A 21581-nucleotide genomic window follows, 5' to 3' on the forward strand; every position below is an offset into this window, starting at 1 on the left:
TCTAATGTGGACCACTCAATCAACTGCACAGGCCTTGTCGGTGTGTAAAATAGACCTGTTGAAAATTGTCAATTATTTAGTATACTGATTAATAGATGTGTGCATGTTTAGGTATTTAGTTTAAACCTATTTATTGTGCTAAATTGCATCGAAAGACTAAGGCATATTGAAACACTCTTGAGTCCGTTTCTTGGGTAGGACCCTTATTAAGTGTCCATGGTGGAGATCATATGAATGCTTCCACAGTTAGAATCCCGGTCATTAGGAGGACACCATATCCATTTTACAACGGCAACCTTTTTATGTATTTGTATGTATACATTTGAAGTTAAAAAGGTCTGTCCACGTCTATGGCTACATTATATGATGACCCAAAGTTTGTTTCGGAGTCCCAGCTTTCAGTTAGTCTCTGAGTACAAATTGTGCTTTTTCTGTGTCCCTTGCAATGACATGATCAAATAAATATGATTGACATTTAATGATAGATAATACAAAATTCTTTATAATTTTTATACTGTTTGTGTTTTTCAGATCATGATGATTTTCAAAAGAAACAGGTACCAGTATGTTTATGCTTTGTTTTCAAGATATAAGCTTTTTTAGCTCATCTATTTTTTGAAAATAAATTATGAGCTATTCTCATCTGACACCTGGGCATCGGCGTTGGTGTCGGTGTCCTGTTAAGTTTTGCGTTTAGGTCCACTTTTTTCAGAAAGTATGAATGCTATTGCATTCAAACTTGGTACACTTACTAACTATCATGAGGGGACTGGGCAGGTATAGTTAGATAACTCTGGTGTGCATTTTGACAGAATTATGTGCCCTTTTTATACTTAGAAAATTGAAAATTTTGGTTAAGTTTTGTGTTTAGGTCCATTTTATTCCTTAAGTATCAAAGCTATTGCTTTCATACTTGCAACACTTACTAACTATCATAAGGGGACTGTGCAGGCAAAGTTATGTAACTCTGACTGGCATTTTGACAGAATTATGTGCCCTTTTTATACTTAGAAAATTGAAAATTTGGTTAAGTTTTGTGTTAATTCCACTTTATTCCTACAGTTTCAAAGCTATTGCTTTCATACTTGCAACACTTATTAACTATCATAAGGGGACTGTGCAGGCAAAGTTATGTAACTCTGACTGGCATTTGGAGGGAATTATGGGCCCTTTATACATAGAAAATTGAAAATTTGGTAAAGTTTTGTGTTTTGGTCCACTTTACCCCTAAAGTATCATAAATATTGCTTTCATACTTGGAACACTCGCAAACTATCATAAGGGGACAGTAAAAGGACAAGTTGCATAACTCTGGTTGTCATTTCTATGGAATTATGGCCCTTTTTTGACTTAGTAACTTTGAATATATGGTTAAATTTTGTGTTTTGATCCACTTTACTTCTAAAGTATCAAGGCTATTGCTTTCAAACTTCAAATACTTTCATGCTATCATGAGGTTACTGTACCTGGCAAGTTGAATTTTACCTTGACCTTTGAATGACCTTGACTGTCAAGGTAAAATTATTAAATTTTGCTAAAATTGCCATAACTTCTTTATTTATGATTAGATTTGATTGATACTTTGACAAAACTACTCTTACTTGACATACCACAATAGACTCCACCCAAACCACCCCCTGTGCCCTCCCCCCTCCCCCCCCCATCATCCCCCCCCCCCCCCCCTATTTTTTTTATTTTTTTTTTTAAGATCATCTCACAAATGACCACCACACCCTCACACTATGCCCCCCCCACCCCACCCCCAAATTTTTTTTTGAAACGGTTAAAAAACACAAATGTTTATTTTTATTATTTTATTTTTGAAATACCGTCCAACCATCGCACCTAAGAATCCCCCCCCCCACAATTTTTTTTTTTTTCGCATTTTTGGAAGATAATGTAATAAATGTCCACACACCCACACTATACACCCCTCTTCACTCCACCTCTCTCTCCTTTGTGATTTAAATTGAGAGTCCCTTCACCTTTAAAAAGAAAATAGATAAGCGGTCTGCACCCTTGTTATAATTAAGTAATACTTATCATCGAGGTATGTGTGTCTTTTACTATAAATTTTGCTGTTTCAGTGTTTGATGAATCTTGTTAAAGCACAAATAGGCCTAGAGGCATCAATTTAATGTTCAGATGAGTTTCAGTTTAAATCGATATTTGTATTATCCAAATCTTGTGCTACATGTAATTATAATTATGTTCGATTCTTTCATTGAGTTGGAGCTTAATTTTATTGATCACCTTTGACTAAGACTGTCAATATTAATTCTCATTCATGAGCAGATAATAGGCCACGTATTATTCTCACCGCTTCTATGTAAAAGGTCATGGTACATATTCAAATAAAGGTCAACTGTAATTCCCTTTCTTTGACGCGTAGGAAGAATATGAAACTTTTTAATTAGTGTTCCATGGTGAACGCCATTTTGTTCAGAAGCTCTAGTCGCGCGATTGCATTCTTTTCTGATATGAAAAATCGGACCGGCGGGCTGATATAATTTATATTGGCCCGCTAGATACGAATACCGGCCCGCTCGAGACGTCATTTTGTTACTATTTATAGCAACGATATGTGATAAATAAAAATATCAGAATAATGGAAAACGTCCCTGATAAACCTGTGCAGACTCCACAGGCTAATCTGGGATGACAATTTATGCACATGCATTAAGCCCTGTTTTCCTAGAGCAAGGCTCAATATTTCTCTCATTGCCAGGATGGAGCGACTGCGACACCATCTCATGCCTCTCTACAACTTTGATCCACAAGAGGAAGATTGGGAGTCAGAACTGCTTGATGACAAAGGTCGCCGCACTTACTACAAAGATGGGGTCAGTTTTGAAGATTGTCAGCTGTATAATTAAGGATTTCTTTTTACTATTACAAAAGATATATGCTTGTTGAAGACTATGTCTTGCAATCCCTTTTTTCCTCCTTTTTCGCTTCCAATTTATGTTGTTTTTTGTAGACAATGTATTTGAAAAAAGGGTTAGTGTACGAAATTACAGAGAAAAAACACTGTAATTTCTCTCTTTATTTTTTGAACATCACTGTTTTTAGCCAGAATAAGTTATAAGGGTAACTCTACATTTTCAGACATACAAGGACGAAGGTTCTGCCCATCGTTCAATGACAATCCTATTTTACCAGATTTCTGCCCTGTTGCTTTTATCTGATGAAACCTCTATCATGCATTTTTATGCTCCCCCAAATTTTATTTTGGGGGGAGCATATAGTCGCCGCTTCGTCTGTCCGTCCGTGTGTCCGTCCGTGCACAATTTTTGTCCGGGCTTTTTCTCAGCAACTAATGACCGGAATTCAATGAAACTTTATGGGAGGCTTCACTACCAAGAGGAGATGTGCATATTATCAGCGGGTTCTGGCCGGATGATATTTCACAGAGTTATGGCCCTTTGAAATTTTCCATTAACTGTACATATAGTGCAATTCTTGTCCGGGCTATTTCTCAGCAACAAATGACCGGAATTAAATGAAACTGTATGGGAAGCTTCACTAACAAGAGGAGATGTGCATATTATCAGCGGGTTCTGGTCGGATGATTTTTCACAGAGTTATGACCCTTTGAATTTTTCTATAAAAAAATGCTTGTCCCCCCAACTACTGTGCCCTAAAGACATTTCCTTTTATCTGAATATATAGTGCAATATTGTGACAAAAAAAACTTTGGGGAGCATCACCCGTCTCCGACGGTTTCTTGTTATAATTGGATTTAGGTTATAAAACCAGGCAGACAAATGCCATAAGGCAAATGACCATTACATTCGCGTTATTGGATAAATAACTATGTATACGGGTAATAGACGATGGTTTCACCATACAGCTTTAGGCGAAACATATGTAAAAGTAATATGGACTATACAAATGGTATTTTACTAGCACATGCTATTATTAGTTGAAACTATTTACACTATACAAATTGCAAACCGTATCAAATCATCAATGCAATATAAAGAGTATCTCTACATTAAACAAATGTAATTATTGTCTCAGACTTCTGCACAGGTATTTGAAGAAAATTGTTTAGTCCTTATATATATAATATAAGAAAAGTTATCCAACGATGATTTAACTCACATGCAGACCTACCTTGAGATTGCATTTGGGGCCAGTTAAATAAAGGTAAACGCAATGATGACTAAAAAAATAAAAACTGTTCTGCTTAAAAACTTGAGTTTGGATGGAGTTATTATGCATAAATTTCGTGAATTTGTATCTGACATGCATACCAAGCCTGGTATTGTATTTTTGGCTAGTTTCATTAACTTTACTGTTGCTAAAAAAAGTGTTCTCACTCAATTACTTTTGGATTTGGTATTGTGCTGTTATTTTGTGTGAAGGTAGATGACAGACAGATCTAGCTTGGGAATGCATAATTGACTAATTGTTTAAATAAATATATGATGAAAACATTGAAAGATGGTTTCATGGCGTTGCTGTGTGTCTTGGTTTTTACAAAAGTTGTGGAAAAATACACTATTTAGATATGGGGAATGGTTCCTGTACCAAAAACCACAAAAAATGGTTGATATGCAGTTTATAAACTTCAAGACGGTCCTTGCCTTTTTTAGCTGACCTGAGCACAACGTGCTCATGATGAGCTTTTGTGATCGCCTTTTGTCCGTCATCCGTTGTCCGTCGTGCGTTGTGCGAAGTCAACATTTGCCTTGTTCACTCTCTAGAGGCCACATTTATTGTCCAATCTTGATGAAATTTGGTCAGAAGATTGGTTTCAATGATATCTTGGATGAGTTCGAAAATGGTTACGTTTGCTTGAAAAACATGACTGCCAAGGGGCGGGGCATTTTTCCTAATATGGCAATATATGGCTATAGCAAAATCTTGTTAACACTCTAGAGGCCACATTTATTGTCCAATCCTCATGAAACTTGGTCAGAAGATTCATCATAATGATATCTTGGACGAGTTTAAAAATGATGTCGGTTGGTTGAAAAACATGGCCGCCAGGGGGTGGGGCAGTTTTCCTTATATGGCTATAGTAAGACCTTGTTAACACTCTAGAGGCCACATTTATTGTCCAATCTTGATGAAATATAGTCAGAAGATTTGTCTTAATGATATCTTGGATGAGTTCGAAAAATGGTTACGTTTGCTTGAAAAACATGGCCGCCAAGGGGCCGGGCATTTTTCCTTATATGGCTATATATGGCTATAGTAAAATCTTGTTAACACTCTAGAGGCCACATTTATTGTCCAATCTTCATGAAACTTGGTCAGAAGATTCATCCTAATAATATCTTGGACGAGTTTGAAAATGATGCTGGTTGGTTTAAAAACATGGCCGCCAGGGGGCGGGGCATTTTTCCTTATATGGCTATAGTAGAATCTTGTTAACACTCTAGAGGCCACATTTATTGTCCAATCTTCATGAAACTCGGTCAGAAGATTCATCCCAATAATATCTTAGACGATTTCAAAAATGATGCTGGTTGGTTAAAAAACATGGCCACCAGGGGGCCGGGCATTTTTTCTCATATGGCTATAGTAAAACCTTGTTAACACTCTAGCGGCCACATTTATTTTCTGATCTTTATGAAACTTGCTCAGAAGATTTGTCCCACTGATATCTTGGATGAGTTCAAAAATGGTAACCTTAGCTTGAAAAACATGACTGCCAAGGGGCGGGGCATTTTTCCTTAAATGGCTATATATGGCGATAGTAAAATCTTGTTAACACTCTAGAGGCCACATTTATTGTTCAATCTTCATGAAACTTGGTCAGAAGATTCATCCCAATAATATCTTGGAAGAGATCGAAAATGATGCCGGTTGGTTGAAAAACATGGACGCCAGGGGGTGGGGAATTTTTCCTTATATGGCTATAGTAAAACCTTGTTAACACTCTAGAGGCCACATTTATTGTCCAATCTTGATGAAATATAGTCAGAAAATTTGTCTTAATGATATCTTGGATGAGTTCGAAAATGGTTACGTTTGCTTGAAAAACATGGCCGCCAAGGGGTGGTGCATTTTTCATTGTATGGCTTTATAAGGCTATAGTTGTTGTCCTAAATGTGAACAATTGGGTATTAAAAAACAATCACATTTTGAAGAACCACAAATACCGTTTGTTGAATAGCTAAGTTTTTAGCTCACCTGAGCACAATGTGCTCATGGTGAGCTTTTGTGATCGCCTTTTGTCTGTCGTGCGGCTTCAACATTTGCCTTGTTAACACTATAGAGGCCGCATTTAATGTCCAATCTTCATGAAATTTGGTTAGAAGATTGGTCTCAATGATATCTTGGATGAGTTTGAAAAGGTTACATTTGTTTGAAAAACATGGCTGCCAAGGGGCGGTTCTTTTTTCCTTATATGGCTATTGTAAAACCTTGTTAACACTCTAGAGGCCACATTTATAGTCCGATCTTCATGAAACTCGGTCAGAAGATTTATCCCAATAATATCTTGGACGAGTTTTAAAATGATGCCGGTTGGTTAAACAACATGGCCACCACGGGGGCGGGGCTTTTTTCCTTATATGGCTATAGTAAAACCTTGTTAACACTCTATAGAGGTCACATTTATTTTCCGATCATCATGAAACTTGGTCAGAAGATTTGTCCCAGTGATATCTTGGATGAGTTCGAAAATGGTTTTGGTTGCTTTCAAAACATGGCCACCAGGGGCGGGGCATTTTTCCTTACATGGCTATATATGGCTATAGTAAAACCTTGTTAACACTCTAGAGGCCACATTTATTGTCCAATCTTCATGAAATTTGGTCAGAAGATTGGTCTCAATGATATCTTGAAGGAGTTGGAAAATAATTATGCTTGCTTGAAAAAAATGGCTTCCAAGGGGTGGGGCATTTTTCCTAATATGGCTATAGTAAAATCTTGTTAACACTCTAGAGGCCACATTTACTGTCCGATCTTCATGAAACTTAATCAGAAGATTCATCCCGATAATATCTTGGATGAGTTCAAAAATGATGCTGGTTGGTTGAAAAACATGGCTGCCAGGGGGCGGGCATTTTTCCTTATATTGCTATAGCAAAACCTTGTTAACACTATAGAGGCCACATTTATTTTCCTATCTTCGTGAAACTTGGTCAGAAGGTTTGTCCCAATAACATACATTCCAGACGTCCCGATCTCGGCGGACAGTCCAGCTTTGTGGCTCTTTGTCCCGGCATCCCGATATGAGACGATTTGTCCCGACATTCATTAAAAACAATGTAAGGTCTATAATTTCCCAATAAAATTTGCTTTTCGAGCTCTTTCTGGCTAAAATTTACCATCGCTAATCCCTTTATTGCCCCCAATTAACAACCCACTTCTACTACTCGAGTGCACCAGTGTTGTTTTTGACACCTTATCATTGATTTATCGGCAACTTATTGATTTAATCAGCATTCACACCATGGTGTTTTTATGATAGGGGTTGCTAATTGCTATCGAAAGATGTATCGTACAGAAATTAGTACCACCTGGGTTTGTATTTTATGGCCCAATCAAGTCAAACGTTACTATAATCCTTAGAGCTGCAACGATTCGATCCAATGCATCGAAAATCAGTTTTAAATGCGTCGATTAGATTACGATACCAACCCTACCAAATTCAATTCGAATCTTTAACAAATAAACATAGAGAGGTAAAGCGCGCTGTACTCTGACTATTTGATACGGGAAGGTATAGGTTTATCTTTACCCGTAATTACAACGCGCGCGATTGGTTACTTATTACTTTAGTCATCCAATGAAGTGCGTTACGGACTACTTTTGGAAAAAGCGTCAAAATGGCTGAACAAGTTGTGGCCGACAAATTGAAATTATCTGATGAGCCTAAGAAGCTAAAATCTAAAGTGTGGCAGTATTTTGGGTTTCGGGCTGGTAGCCCTCCCGATAAAGCTACGTATAAACTGTGCTTCATGGACGTGTCGTACCCTAAGTCTGGCTCAACCACTAATCTAATTCAACATGTCAAACGCAAACATAACGTTGATTAAGCAGAAGGTAGCACCAGTGCAACTACTCAAGTTGCCAGCCTTATTATTATGTATTTATTAGTCCCCTACCGGTTTCACCAGAGGGGACTTATGGTTTTGTCTCCGTCCTTCAGTCACACTTTTCTGGATCCTGCGATAACTTAAAAAGTTCTTAATATTTTTTCATAAAACTATGGAACATGGATAGATGGCAATATGGACATTATGCACCTCATTTCATTTTGTTCCTACGTCAAAAATTATGGTTTCTATGGCACTAAATAGACTAGAAATACTGCTGAAAATGGTGGTTTTTCTGGATTCTGCGATAACTTTTAAAGTTCTTAATATTTTTTCATGAAACTTGAAACATAGATAGATGGCAATATGGACATTATGCACGTCATTTCATTTCGTTCCGACGTAAAAAATTATGGTTGCTATGGCAACAAATAGACTAGACATGCTGCTGAAAATGGTGGTTGTCTGGATCCTGCGATAACTTTTAAAGTTCTTAATATTTTTTCATGTAACTTGAAACATGGATAGATGGCAATATGGACATTATGCACGTCATTTCATTTTGTTGTTAATAAAAAAATTTGGTTGCTATGGCAACAAATATATAAAAAAAAATTCTAGAATTTCTGACAATGGTGGAGCCGGTAGGGGACTTATATTGCTTGACAATAGTCTTGTTTATTATATTATTGTGTAGTCAAAACAATCTTCTAGTCTGAAGTTTATTGATATTAATATTGAATTCCTAATTTGATATTCTCTTTTATGTGTTTTTTTAAATATTGACATAGTTTGTCAGAAAATTGGCTGTTTCTTGCTAAATATTTCTTACAAATGTTAATTGAACCACTTTCAACAGTTTTTAAAACACTGTTGAACCAACCAAACTATATCTAACAAACACACAAATGCCCAAGATATCTAGTTATTAAACACATTTGAACAGAAATGTTTATTTTGAAGCAGAAGAGTGAATAAATGATAAAGCTAGGTTGAAATATGAATCGAATCAAAACAATCGGTATCGGACTGTCTGAAATCGAAATCGAATCGAATCAGGCTGTTGGTGAATCGTTGCAGCTCTAATTATCCTGTGTGTTATACAACATAAGGTTATAAATCCTTTCAAAACACCGATTTTGTACATCAACCACATTGAACGCTGACCAATTCACATTGATGTTTCTCACAAATTACCTTTAGTTTTTGACTTATGTTCAGAAAATAGTTTGTACATATTGCATCAATCTAAATTCAGAGTTTATTTACAATTGATTGAATAAGAACAGTACTCGATGCGCTCACATCGTGTCACACGATTAACATATGTTCAAGGGGATATCCCATTGTGTACACACCGGTCTTACAATAACGTAGTGACGTCACCATCTATGTATAGAATGGGGAATATCCTTGTACCAATTGGATGTCAAATCAAGGCACACAGGTATACCCCTCATTTCAGTTTATGCAGTGTGTTTACTTCCGGAAAATGAAGAACGACTCTGTGTTCACGAAATTCTGAACACACATTTATCGTCAATATTGGGCAGAAATTTAGAGTTTTTGTAAGTAATATACTGACTATTGACTTAACAAAATGTGGAATGATTGATCGTTTCAGGTGTCCCGCTTTTTGGTCAAATGTCCCGACAATTTTTTATAGAAAGTCCTGATTTGGACCTGAGAAATTCTGGCATGTATGCCCAATAATATCTTGTTATCTCAGGTGAGCGACTTTGGGCCTTTCAGGCCCTCTTGTTTGTAAAAATATAAAGAGTGGGAGTAAGTACAATCAGGATCATACCTTCTTTCTATTGTTCATGTGTTATGTTTTTCTTGCAGGCCACCGGTTCAACAGTTCCTCAGCTGCAGTTTAATACTTAGTCCTGGATGAATACAAGACAAGATCTATGCTATGTAGCAGTGCAGCACATTAGAAATAGGATTTGAAATTACAGCTCAGAGGAAAAGATAGTCAAATGACCGTTTCTGGGTATTTCAATGGTTAAAATTGCTATGGAAAAACAGTGCATGAGATTGAAGTGTCGTCCCAGATTAACCTGGGCAGTCTGCACTGGCTTATCAGTGACAACCTTTTTGCTTTAATGGTATAATTTTGTATAAAGAAAGTCACCTCTTAGCAAAAATCCAGTTTAGGTGTAAATTCTCTTTCTGATATTCTTGTGTGGTCTTAAGGGGCTCTATCTGGGCCGACACTTTACGCACATGCAGTATGTCTTGGTCTTAAGGAGCTCTATCTGGGCCGACCCTTTACCCACATGCAGTATGTCTTGGTCTTAAGGAGCTCTATCTGGGCCGACACTTTACATACATGCAGTATGTCTTGGTCTTAAGGGGCTCTATCTGGGCCGACACTTTACCCACATGCAGTATGTCTTGGTCTTAAGGGGCTCTATCTGGGCCGACCCTTTACCCACATGCAGTATGTCTTGGTCTTAAGGAGCTCTATCTGGGCCGACACTTTACATACATGCAGTATGTCTTGGTCTTAAGGGGCTCTATCTGGGCCGACACTTTACCCACACGCAGTATGTCTTGGTCTTAAGGGGCTCTATCTGGGCCGACACTTTACCCACATGCAGTATGTCTTGGTCTTAAGGGGCTCTATCTGGGCCGACACTTTACCCACATGCAGTATGTCTTGGTCTTAAGGAGCTCTATCTGGGCCGACACTTTACCCACACGCAGTATGTCTAGTTTTCCATGAGGGAGACTCATTTGTATTTTTTACTCTTCAAATGTTATTGGATATTTTGGTATTGTTAAATATTATTTCTCATTTATTATTCTGTCAGATATATAACTTGGCCTTTACTTGCGCATTTATGATTTATTTATTGTCTGAAAGGGTTTTTAATCTCAACTTTATGGACATTTTTGTACCAAGAATTCCATTTAATTTGTAAATGAGACATTGAAAATCAAATTGTGTGTGATTCATCTGTCTCGCATTGAAAACTCCTTATACAATATTTAAAAATCTTGTAATCAGCAAACAAGGTCCAACTGTTGTTATTATTTGTTACTAAATAAGTACTAGGGTGTTATTTCCATACATAAAACTTTTATTATATACTTATATGTACATTTATTATAAAGGCTCTTTTAAATTTTTATGCTCGAGTTGGACGCATTAAGCATTGCACTTGTCCATACGTCTGCATGTATGTACATCCCTAAGCTTGTGTTTTAAAGTCCTCTGTAACTACTTGATAAATTACCGGTAAGCTAAATCTGTTACAGTTGAATAATCTTGGTGCTTAGACAATTATAAAGAAAGTTATTTTCGCTGCGACAAGTTTTGGTTGAATTATTGCTCTTCGTCTGTTGTTCCACTAAAGAATATATTGTTGAAAAATGTTAATGATTTAATTGCTACATTACTACTTGATGGATCTCTCTCAAACTTAAACAGTTGAATGACCTCAATGTGCTTATGATGTTAAAGAACACATTTTGGCTGTTAAGAGTATTTGCAGAATAATTTTAAAAATTTGTGTCTGTTTTTCTTCTGTAGAATATATAGTCCATATATTTTATGTTTTCAACTCCTGTTTAATTGCTTGGATGATTTTCGAATTATAGTAATGTGTCAATGATAACAAAGAAAGCAATTTTGGCAGGGACCTGTTCCGAGGTAATTTTAGCCCTTTGCATTTAGTCCAAGATGTTATTGTGGATTTGTCCAAACATACGTTTTGGGGGAATTTGTGTCTGTGACTCATTTCTAGTTATTTACATTTTATTTTTCATTTATTATTATTATTGTGAAATGCTATGTCTCTTTCATTATACCAGTACATTATTTGTTTTCTTTTCTTAACTGTGATAAATTAAAAATCTCAGATGGTTCTGCACATGTACACTTTTTGTTTGTTATTTGTATTATTTTTTTTTTTTATTCAAATGCAGCTTCATTCTATTCTATTTTATTTTTACTTTAGTTTAAAGGAATAGTGTCATTTTTAATGACACATTGAGATTGTTTTTAAATAATTTCTGTACGTCTGTACATAAATATCCATTTGAGACACCAGTCCATGAGTTTGTTTTACTATGTGGTATTGTAACAGTATTAGGCATGACAGTGTCAAAGTTGTATTGTTTTGCTATCTGTTTTATTAATACATTGGTCATATATACTATTGCATTTAAAAAGTTTGTAATTTAAGATCTTTGATGGTTCATTTTTCATTGTTCTTATTATTGCTTATTGCATCATTTTAATTAACCAGGTTTTCCGAAGGAAAAAACTGGTTATTAGATTGGCGAATGCGGGCGGGCTGGCTGGCTGGCGGGCTGGCTGGCGGGCTGGCGGGCGGGCGGAACAAGCTTGTCCGGGCCATAACTATGTCGTTCATTGTCAGATTTTAAAATCATTTGGCACATTTTGTTCACCATCATTGGACGGTGTGTCGCGCGAAATAATTACGTCGATATCTCCAAGGTCAAGGTCACACTTTGAGTTCAAAGGTCAAAAATGGCCATAAATGAGCTTGTCCTGGCCATAACTATGTCATTCATTGTGAGATTTTAAAATCATTTGGCACATTTGTTCACCATCATGGGACGGTGTGTCGCGCGAAATAATTACATCGATATCTCCAAGGTCAAGGTCACACTTTGAGTTCAAAGGTCAAAAATGGCCATAAATGAGCTTGTCCTGGCCATAACTATGTCATTCATTGTGAGATTTTAAAATCATTTGGCACATTTGTTCACCATCATGGGACGGTGTGTCGCACGAAAGAATCACGTCAATATCTCCAATGTCAAGTTTGCCACGACTAAAAATAGATTTTTTTTTAAAACAAACTTACAAAGGGGGTTAATTTTGTTTGTTCATTTCAAAAGTTCAGTTTGAGTTTTCTCCCTTTATCAGATTTTTTTTCACAATGAAAACCTGGTTTTGTGACAATTTTGTCCCTTGTTGTAAATTATTCACCTTGATCAGCAATTTTTAAATTATTGTTCTTAGGGGCTTTTTAAGAAGTGCAATATTTAAACTTTTCTTTTATTACGCTTTCCAATGCTGTAACTTCCTAAATAAATTTGTTTTATTTTTTGTTTTTATAAACATGATTTACATATTTTATTAAAATATGTGCAATACTATATCTTGTCTTGAATTCAGAATGGACTGCATATAAGTTTCTTAAGAGAAGGATTGTTAATTAATTTAAAATCAATAAAAATCATGTTTTATCACTTGACAATATTATGCATATTTATTCATGACAACAAATCATTTTTGTCTTTGCGTAATTGCTCATTCTGGGCAGAAATACAGTATAAATAATATGTTGCTGAATGTCCAAAAAATGTCACAAAAGGTACTGCAAAGTTTATGTGTGTATTTATTTTAGATAAAAGATAGAATAAGTGGTATTTATGTGCACTTATATAAAATTTGCAGATATTTTATTTCTCAAGTATGTTTTAAAGCAAAAACTACCAGACCCTTTTAAGTGATGATAATTGTCTCTGATGTTTGAATTTTACAGTTTTGTTTTTGTTCAAAAGGAATTATTTTTGGTTAACAGGATTATACTAAAATGGAAATGTATAAGAGTAAGTGAGTTTTTTCTCTGCTTGGTTTCCCTTTAAAAGCTAGCCTTACTCAATCCCTATGTAACATCTTTGATACCAACTGAAAGCCAAAATCAAACTTGTTTAGGCCTAACCAAACGCACATTAAAACTGAATCAATTCAACAATTGTAATACAGATCTGAGGTGAAATGGTATGCATTTTGTATTGGAAGTGGTTTATTTCGTTTTTTGTGACTATACATATGTCAGTGGTGTTATGGTTTAGTGTTGATTTGCATGAAATGTGTCTTGTTATCTACAAAAAGCTTTCACGCCAAGTAACATTAATGAATTGGTAAATACGTTTGATTGATAGGAGAAAAATGTTAAGTGTTTTTAAATGCAAATTATATTTTTACATTCCTTATTAACATTTCCGTATACACATTATATGTATTCTTACTATTTTTTGTATTTTTATTTGTAAACTATTGTTTACATAATGATATGAATCAAAACTAGCCATTTTTTTAGCTCACCTGAGCACAACGTGCTCATTGTGAGCTTTTCTGATCGCCTTTTGTCCGCCGTGTGTCGTGCGCCGTCAACATTTGCCTTGTGAACACTCCAGAGGCTACATTTATTGTCAGATCTTCATGAAATTTGGTCAGAAGACTGGGCTCAATGATATTTTGGATGATTTCGAAAATGGTTACGTTTGCTTGAAAAACATGGCTGCCATGGGGCGGGGCATTTTTCCTTATATGGCTATATATGGCTATAGTAAAATCTTGTGAACACTCAAGAGGCCACATTTATTGTTTGATCTTCATAAAACTTGGTCAGAAGATTTATTCCAATAATATCTTGGACGAGTTCGAAAATGATGCCGGTTGGTTGAAAAACATGGCCGCCCGGGGGAGGGGGATGGGGCATTTTTCCTTATATGGCTATAGTAAAACCTTGTTAACACTCTAGAGGCCACATTTATTTTCAGATCTTCATGAAACTTGGTCAGAATATTTGTCCAAATGGTATCTCGGATGAGTTTGATAATCGTAACCTTTGCTTAAAAAACATGGCTGCCAAGGGGCGGGGCATTTTCCTTATATGGCTATAGTAAAATCTTGTTAACACTCTAGAGGCCACATTTATTGTCCAATCTTCATGAAACTTGGTCAGAAGATTCATCCCGATAATATCTTGGACGAGTTCGAAAATGATGCGGTTTGGTTGAAAAACATGGCCACCAGGGGGCTGGGCATTTTTCCTTATATGGCTATAGTAAAACCTTGTTAACACTCTAGAGGTCACATTTATTTTCAGATCTTCATGAAACTTGGTCAGAAGATTTGTCCCGATAATATCTTGGATGAGTCCAAAAAAGATGCCGGTTGGTTGAAAAACATGGCTGCCAGGGGGCGGTTCAGTTTTCCTTATATGGCTATAGTAAAACCTTAATTGTTAACACTCTAGAGGCCACATTTATTTTCCGATCTTCATGAAACTTAGTCAGAAGATTTGTTCCAATAATATCTTGTTATCTCAGGTCAGGGCTTCCGCTGTCGTTCGCCAAATTCGCCGTTGGCGAAAATTTCGCAAATTCGGCAAATAAAATTCTCGGTTTGCGAAAATGCTTGGCGAAACGTTTTTAAAATTCGGCGAATAAAATTCTCGGTTGGCGAAAATGCTCGGCGAAACGTTTTTTGCCTGTCAAGTACCATCCCAGATAGTAAACTCTTTAAACCGTCGACTGTGCGTCAATACATCATCGTGTTATTAACCAGAAAATTTGATACGCAGTCTGCAGCAACACCGGTCAGAACCGGTCATCGAAACAAAGGAAACTTGCTGGTGCATTGTGTACTGGCAGTGACGTCACCATCTATGTATAGAACGCTTGCTGGTGTGAAATCTAAAGGTGTTATCGAACATTATGTCAATACCACGGGCCTGGCAAAAGCATTTAACAAACTAGAAATGGCGCGGCAGAGGCCGACGCGTATCCCCACGCCGAATGTTTGACCTAGGTGTGCCCCAGGGTTGGTAATGGGGCCATGCATAGCTGAGATTGACCGTATTGTCATAAGAGAAGTTCAGTATCAATTTGAAGTGAATCGGTGTAGAAATGAAGAAATTATAGTAAAAGGCAATTTTGGGCGGGTGTGGTCTATGTGGGCGGGGCCCCAGGGTTGGTAATGGGGCCATGCATAGTTGAGATTGACCGTATTGTCATAAGAGAGGTTCAGTATCAATTTGAAGTGAATCGGTGTAGAAATGAAGAAATTATAGTAAAAGGCAATTTTGGGTGGGTGTGGTCTATGTGGGCGGCGCGCCCCAGGGTTGGTAATGGGGCCATGCATAGTTGAGATTGACTGTATTGTCATAAGAGAAGTTCAATATCAATTTGAAGTGAATCGGTGTAGAAATGAAGAAATTATAGTAAAGGCAATTTTGGGTGGGTGTGGTCTATGTGGGCGGGGCCCCAGGGTTGGTTATGGGGCCATGCATACTTGAGATTGACCCTAATGTCATAAGAGAAGTTCAGTATCAATTTGAAGTGACACCGTGTAGAAATGAAAAAATTATAGTAAATGGAATTTTTTGGTGGGTGTGGCCTATGTGGGCGGGCGCCCCAGGGTTGGGATTGGGGCCATGCATAGTTGAGATTGACCCTAATGTCATAACAAAAGTTCAGTATCAATTTGAAGTGAATCCGTGTAGAAATGAAAAAATTATAGTAAATGGAAATTTTTGGTGGGTGTGGCCTATGTGGGCGGGGCGCCCCAGGGTTGGGAATGGGGCCATGCATGGTTGAGATTGACTGTATTGTCATAAGAGAGGTCCAGTATCAATTTGAAGTGAATCGGTGTAGAAATAAAGAAGTAAATGTAAAATAACCTAAAACAAGGGACAAAATTGTCACAAAACCAGGTTTTCATTGTGAAAAAAAAATCTGATAAAGGGAGAAAACTCAAACTGAACTTTTGAAATGACCAAAAAAAATTAACCCCCTTTGTAAGTTTTTTTTTTTTTTTAAATCTATTTTTAGTCGTGGCGACCTTGACATTGGAGATATTGACGTGATTCTTTCGTGGGACACACCGTCCCATGATGGTGAACAAATGTGCCAAATGATTTTAAAATCTCACAATGAATGACATAGTTATGGCCAGGACAAGCTCATTTATGGCCATTTTTGACCTTTGAACTCAAAGTGTGACCTTGACCTTGGAGATATCGACGTAATTATTTCGCGCCACACACCGTCCAATGATGGTGAACAAATGTGCCAAATGATTTTAAAATCTGACGAAGAACGACATAGTTATGGCTCGGACAAGCTCATTTATGGCCATTTTTGACCTTCGAACTCAAAGTGTGACCTTGACCTTGGAGATATCGACGTAATTATTTCGCGCGACATACCGTCCAATGATGGTGAACAAATGTGCCAAATGATTTTAAAATCTGACAATGAACGACATAGTTATGGCCCGGACAAGCTTATTCCGCCAGCCCGCCAGCCAGCAAGCCAGCCAGCCAGCCCGCCCGCATTCGCCAATCTAATAACCAGTTTTTTCCTTCGGAAAACCTGGTTAAAAATGAGTGATAATTTCTGACGCGGCCCCACCCCAACAGCTATAACTTTTGACCCAGGGGTCAGATCAAAATTCCAAATAGTGCAGGGTCGCACATATGCTCATAGCTACCATGTGTGTAAGTTTCAAGGTTCTAGTGCTTTTAGTGTAGGAGGAGATAGTGGCCAGGACGGACGGACAGACAGACAGACAGACAGACGGACGGACGGACGGCGGAGATAACCACAATATCCCCACCTTTTTTTCAAAAAGCGTGGGGATAAAAAGTATTTCTTCACAAAAGCACATGAAATCTTGTTTCAACAGGAATTTGAGAGCATTTCTGTTTAATAGTTTCATTATTATAATATTTTGGGAAAGGTAAAGTTTGATTAAGAAACCAACAATTTCGGAAATAAAAAGTATACCATTCACTTGTTGTAATATATTTCGGATAAGTTAAAAATTCGGACATTTAAAGATACGGACATTTATGTGTTGGTTTGTTGTTGATAGTTTGTAAAACTATGTTTTATCATTTTCCAGGCAACTAGAATGGATGATGGCAATTATCTGGGCCTTTCTGTCAAGAAATATGCGTGAAAAACATTCATTTATTTGAGCCTAGAAACATCGACCACTTACAGAAAATGTTTTAACAACAGAAGCTGTCAAAGCTGATGTATATCATATCCAAATGACCAAATATAACTAACAATATGAAGTGAGAGGCTTTGAAAATAAAGCATCTTTAGTCTTGATCAACTGTTATGTTTTGCAAAGATTGAAATATGTGCTCAAGAATGAATATCTTGAATATAATGAAAATGTGCTTATTTTGTAAACAATGTGAACTGAACATGTGCTTATGATGTATGTATAAACTGATATTCTGTTATGTAGAATAAAAGTATGATTATTACATTGATGTATGTATATCTAGATCTATGTATATCTATAAATATTTTTTGTTATAAACTTATATTCTGTTATGTACAATATTTTAAAAGGATGATTATAGTAATAAATATATTTAAGCTTCATATTGTAGTTATTTGTGTTCTTACACCCCTAGACTTTCACGAGGCGGTCCCAAATGCTTGGCTAAAACTTTGGCTACAGTTTCTAAAATTTGGCTACAAAAAAATCCAATTGGCTAAAATGTTGGCTAAAGAAATTTTTTAGCCAGGGGAAGCCCTGCAGGTGAGCAACTTTGGGCCTTTCAGGCCCTCTTGTTTAAATATTTAATACCCAAGATTTTGTATCCTTGTTTATAAATTGTTGTTTATTTTGTTGTTTATTTGATTGTTTGTATTTTATTCAATGAAGATTTACAAGTTATATTTTATAGATTTATATATTTTTACATATTAATATAATTCTCAATTTCTAACAAACACCTATTCAAGCAAATATTTGCTTTTTCATGTCCCAGGCAGCAGATGGCATTATGGTAACCATTGCACTTGTCAGTCTGTTTTTAATATCTCTTTTACTACCGGTTGGATTTCCCTGAAACAATTACAATTGTATGACTTAAATCTAGATTATTGTAAAGGAATTTGCTGTGACTAATTTTGGCAATTCTAGCACTTTGTCTGTTTTTTAAGCTATTTTCTCAAACTGACTTACTACCACTGGGCTTAGCTTGCTCAGACTTTCATAGTTGAATGACTGTATTGCTTACTGTAAACGTATAGAAATTCGTCTGTATGAAATTTCGTGGTTTAATAAAAAACAACTAATTCGTTGACACGTAATTTCGTGGATTTCAAATTACGGGGAAGATTGACAGTCATAATAATTAAACTTTTCTTAAAACAACCAGAGTTATAACGAAGAATAATCTGCTAATGTGTGTTGACAACAAGGCTTGTGATTAATGTGCACTGAAGCATGAAAGTGTTGCCGATAATTGTCGATAAGAGCGAGCAGCCATCGTGTGAGTCCCCCTCGCTAATTGCCATCAATGTTGTTTTTACAATATTTGCATTTCTCTGCTCAATCGGTCCCCTAGTAGTAACAATTGAGTAATAAGGTCCGCAAACTACAGGTGTGAAAACCGTTATGTCTCTTTTAACTTTGATTGGCACTAATTGACATATGTGGTAAATCTACACACTGTTTATTGGACGACGTCACGTAAAAGAGAACAATCGTTGATGTACAGTTTAAAATTCCGTGCTTGATTTAAAAAGTATTATTACTCAAACACTTATCAAGAAAACAACATATTGTATTACCTAGCATATCACAATCAAATATCTCAGATAACCAAAAACAATAGAGAATGTCGGCAATGACATTCAGAAAGGACCGATTTCGGATTAAAAATGTAAAATTAATCGTTGGTACTTGAATTCGTGGTTCAGCGGAACAACGAAATCCACGAAAATTCGTACCACACGAAATATAATGGTTTTACAGTATATGATTGTAAAGAAGGAATTAAGACTGTGACGAGTTTTGGCAGAATTATCACCGTCTATTTCTCTACATAAGAATAGATAGTCGGAAACGATGTATTTTTACTTTCTCTTTAAATACTGGGTGGATCTTGTTAAAACCTTTACAGTTGAATTAACACAGTTGAATGAACTTAAAGCATAGACAATAGTTAAGAAAGAATTTACAATAAAGAAAGAAATTTAGTTTCAACAAGTTTTGACTGAATTATGGTCCATAGTCTCTTTCTTCTACTGAATATATAGGACCACTGTTTTGTTTATTCATTTCTATTAATTGATTTTCAGACTTTGCTCAAACTGACATCTAAATGATGACCTTATTGTGTAGATGAATGTTCTTCAACGGATTTAGGCTGAATTATTGCATTTTGTTGGCTGTAAAATATATATTGGGTTTCTCTTTGTCATCAGTATCTCACTAAGTTCTAGTTGATTTCATGCAATGCATTCTGCCTCATATTTATGCACATTCAATCGTTTGAATGTTTGTTTTTTTCCACAGATTTGAGGTTAAAAACACTTGTATTTTTCTCAGCATGTGATATATTTAGAGGGGAAGTGATATTTTGTTTGTAATTATCATAGTAACATTTCTTCAACATGAGAGTGTATGGAAATCAATGCGAATCGCAAAAAAGTTTTTTCAACTGAACAACAGCGGATAAAAAATGTTTCCCTAAAGTGACATTTGTTTGACTAATTTATTGCAAAGACCAAATTATTATTCATTATTAAGGCAGTTGGGATTTATGTGTATTTTGTTTTGAAAAAAATAGTTAATACTCCATCTAATTTTTGCAGATTCAAGATTGTGTTGAACAGTTTCTATATACCCTGGTTGACACAGCTATAACCCTTTGAGCCCTGGAACCGAATTTTAAAGGCCTTTGCAAACAGTTTGGATCCAGATGAGATGCCACAGAATGTGGCGTCTCATCAGGATCCAAACTGATTGCTATTCTGATAGTATTCTTTGAAAAAAATATAAGAAAATGCTAATTTTAGAAATTAAGCAGACAATATTTTAGCAGACGACAAATTTCACAGCATGCAAAGGGTTAAGCTTCAGTGCATTCCAAGATAATGTACCATTTCAATTATACTTTACTTTGTTATAAATAAGCATATCTTTACAACTGTTTACTTTAATTCATTAAAATCTCATTTTCTACGAAAATATATGGGGAAAATGTACACATTTGTTTTATGTATTCATATGTTAAGTGAATTTTCCATGTTTTTAATGCGTCTTTATTGATTGTTTGACCCATCTTTTGTGTTTTATTCAGTGCAATCTCTTTTTTATAAACGTCTATTTAATAAATTTATTCATTTAGAATCAACATGTCACTTTTGTGAACACCTTCATATCAAACTCATTTATTGTCTGGTTTTTTTTGCATAATAAATAATAGTCTCTTCTATACGCAAGTTTATTTATGTAATTGTTATATGATGCATAAGATAAATATTTTAAGTGCAGGTTGTTTTACTTCGTTTTAGATTGAGCATGAATAGAGTTGACATCACTACACCTGCATATTTATATCGGAGTAGGTTTATGCTATTTGTTGGAGAATAGCATCTAATTGCAGTATGTTTTAATGACAGAATTGAATCCGTCAGATCTACATTACCGGTCACAGGGATCTTTAAGAAATATGATCTACATACTATAACAGTATACGTATATATTTGTAGTATGTAGAGTATTTTTAGCTCACCTGAGCACAACGTGCTCATGGTAAGCTTTTGGGATCGCCTTTTGTCCGTCTTCCGTCCGTCATGCGTTCGTCGTCAACATTTTGCTTTGTGAACACTCTAGAGGCGACATTTATTGTCCAATCTTCATGAAACTTGGTCAGAACATTTGTCCCAATCATACCTCGACTGAGTTCGAAACTGGGTCATGCTGGGTCAAAAACTAGCTCAAAAAAAAAATACTTGTGAACACTGTTGAAGTCACATTTGATGCCC

At 36.1% G+C, this 21581-nt stretch overlaps 1 protein-coding gene across 1 annotated transcript in view; it reads left to right on the top strand.

Moving 5' to 3' along the window:
• LOC127858495 (small integral membrane protein 29-like) overlaps nt 1–21581 on the top strand; it is a 220403-nt gene that overhangs the window by 383 nt on the left and 198439 nt on the right. The window contains exons 2-4 of the mRNA XM_052395686.1: nt 532–557; nt 2729–2843; nt 9846–12758. Of these exons, the coding sequence (XP_052251646.1) occupies nt 532–557; nt 2729–2843; nt 9846–9887 (183 nt within the window). The 3' untranslated portion in view covers nt 9888–12758. The remainder of the gene's footprint in view (nt 1–531; nt 558–2728; nt 2844–9845; nt 12759–21581) is intronic.

This window comes from Dreissena polymorpha, chromosome 1 (assembly GCF_020536995.1).
Source record: "Dreissena polymorpha isolate Duluth1 chromosome 1, UMN_Dpol_1.0, whole genome shotgun sequence".
In the NCBI taxonomy this organism is placed as follows: domain Eukaryota; kingdom Metazoa; phylum Mollusca; class Bivalvia; order Myida; family Dreissenidae; genus Dreissena; species Dreissena polymorpha.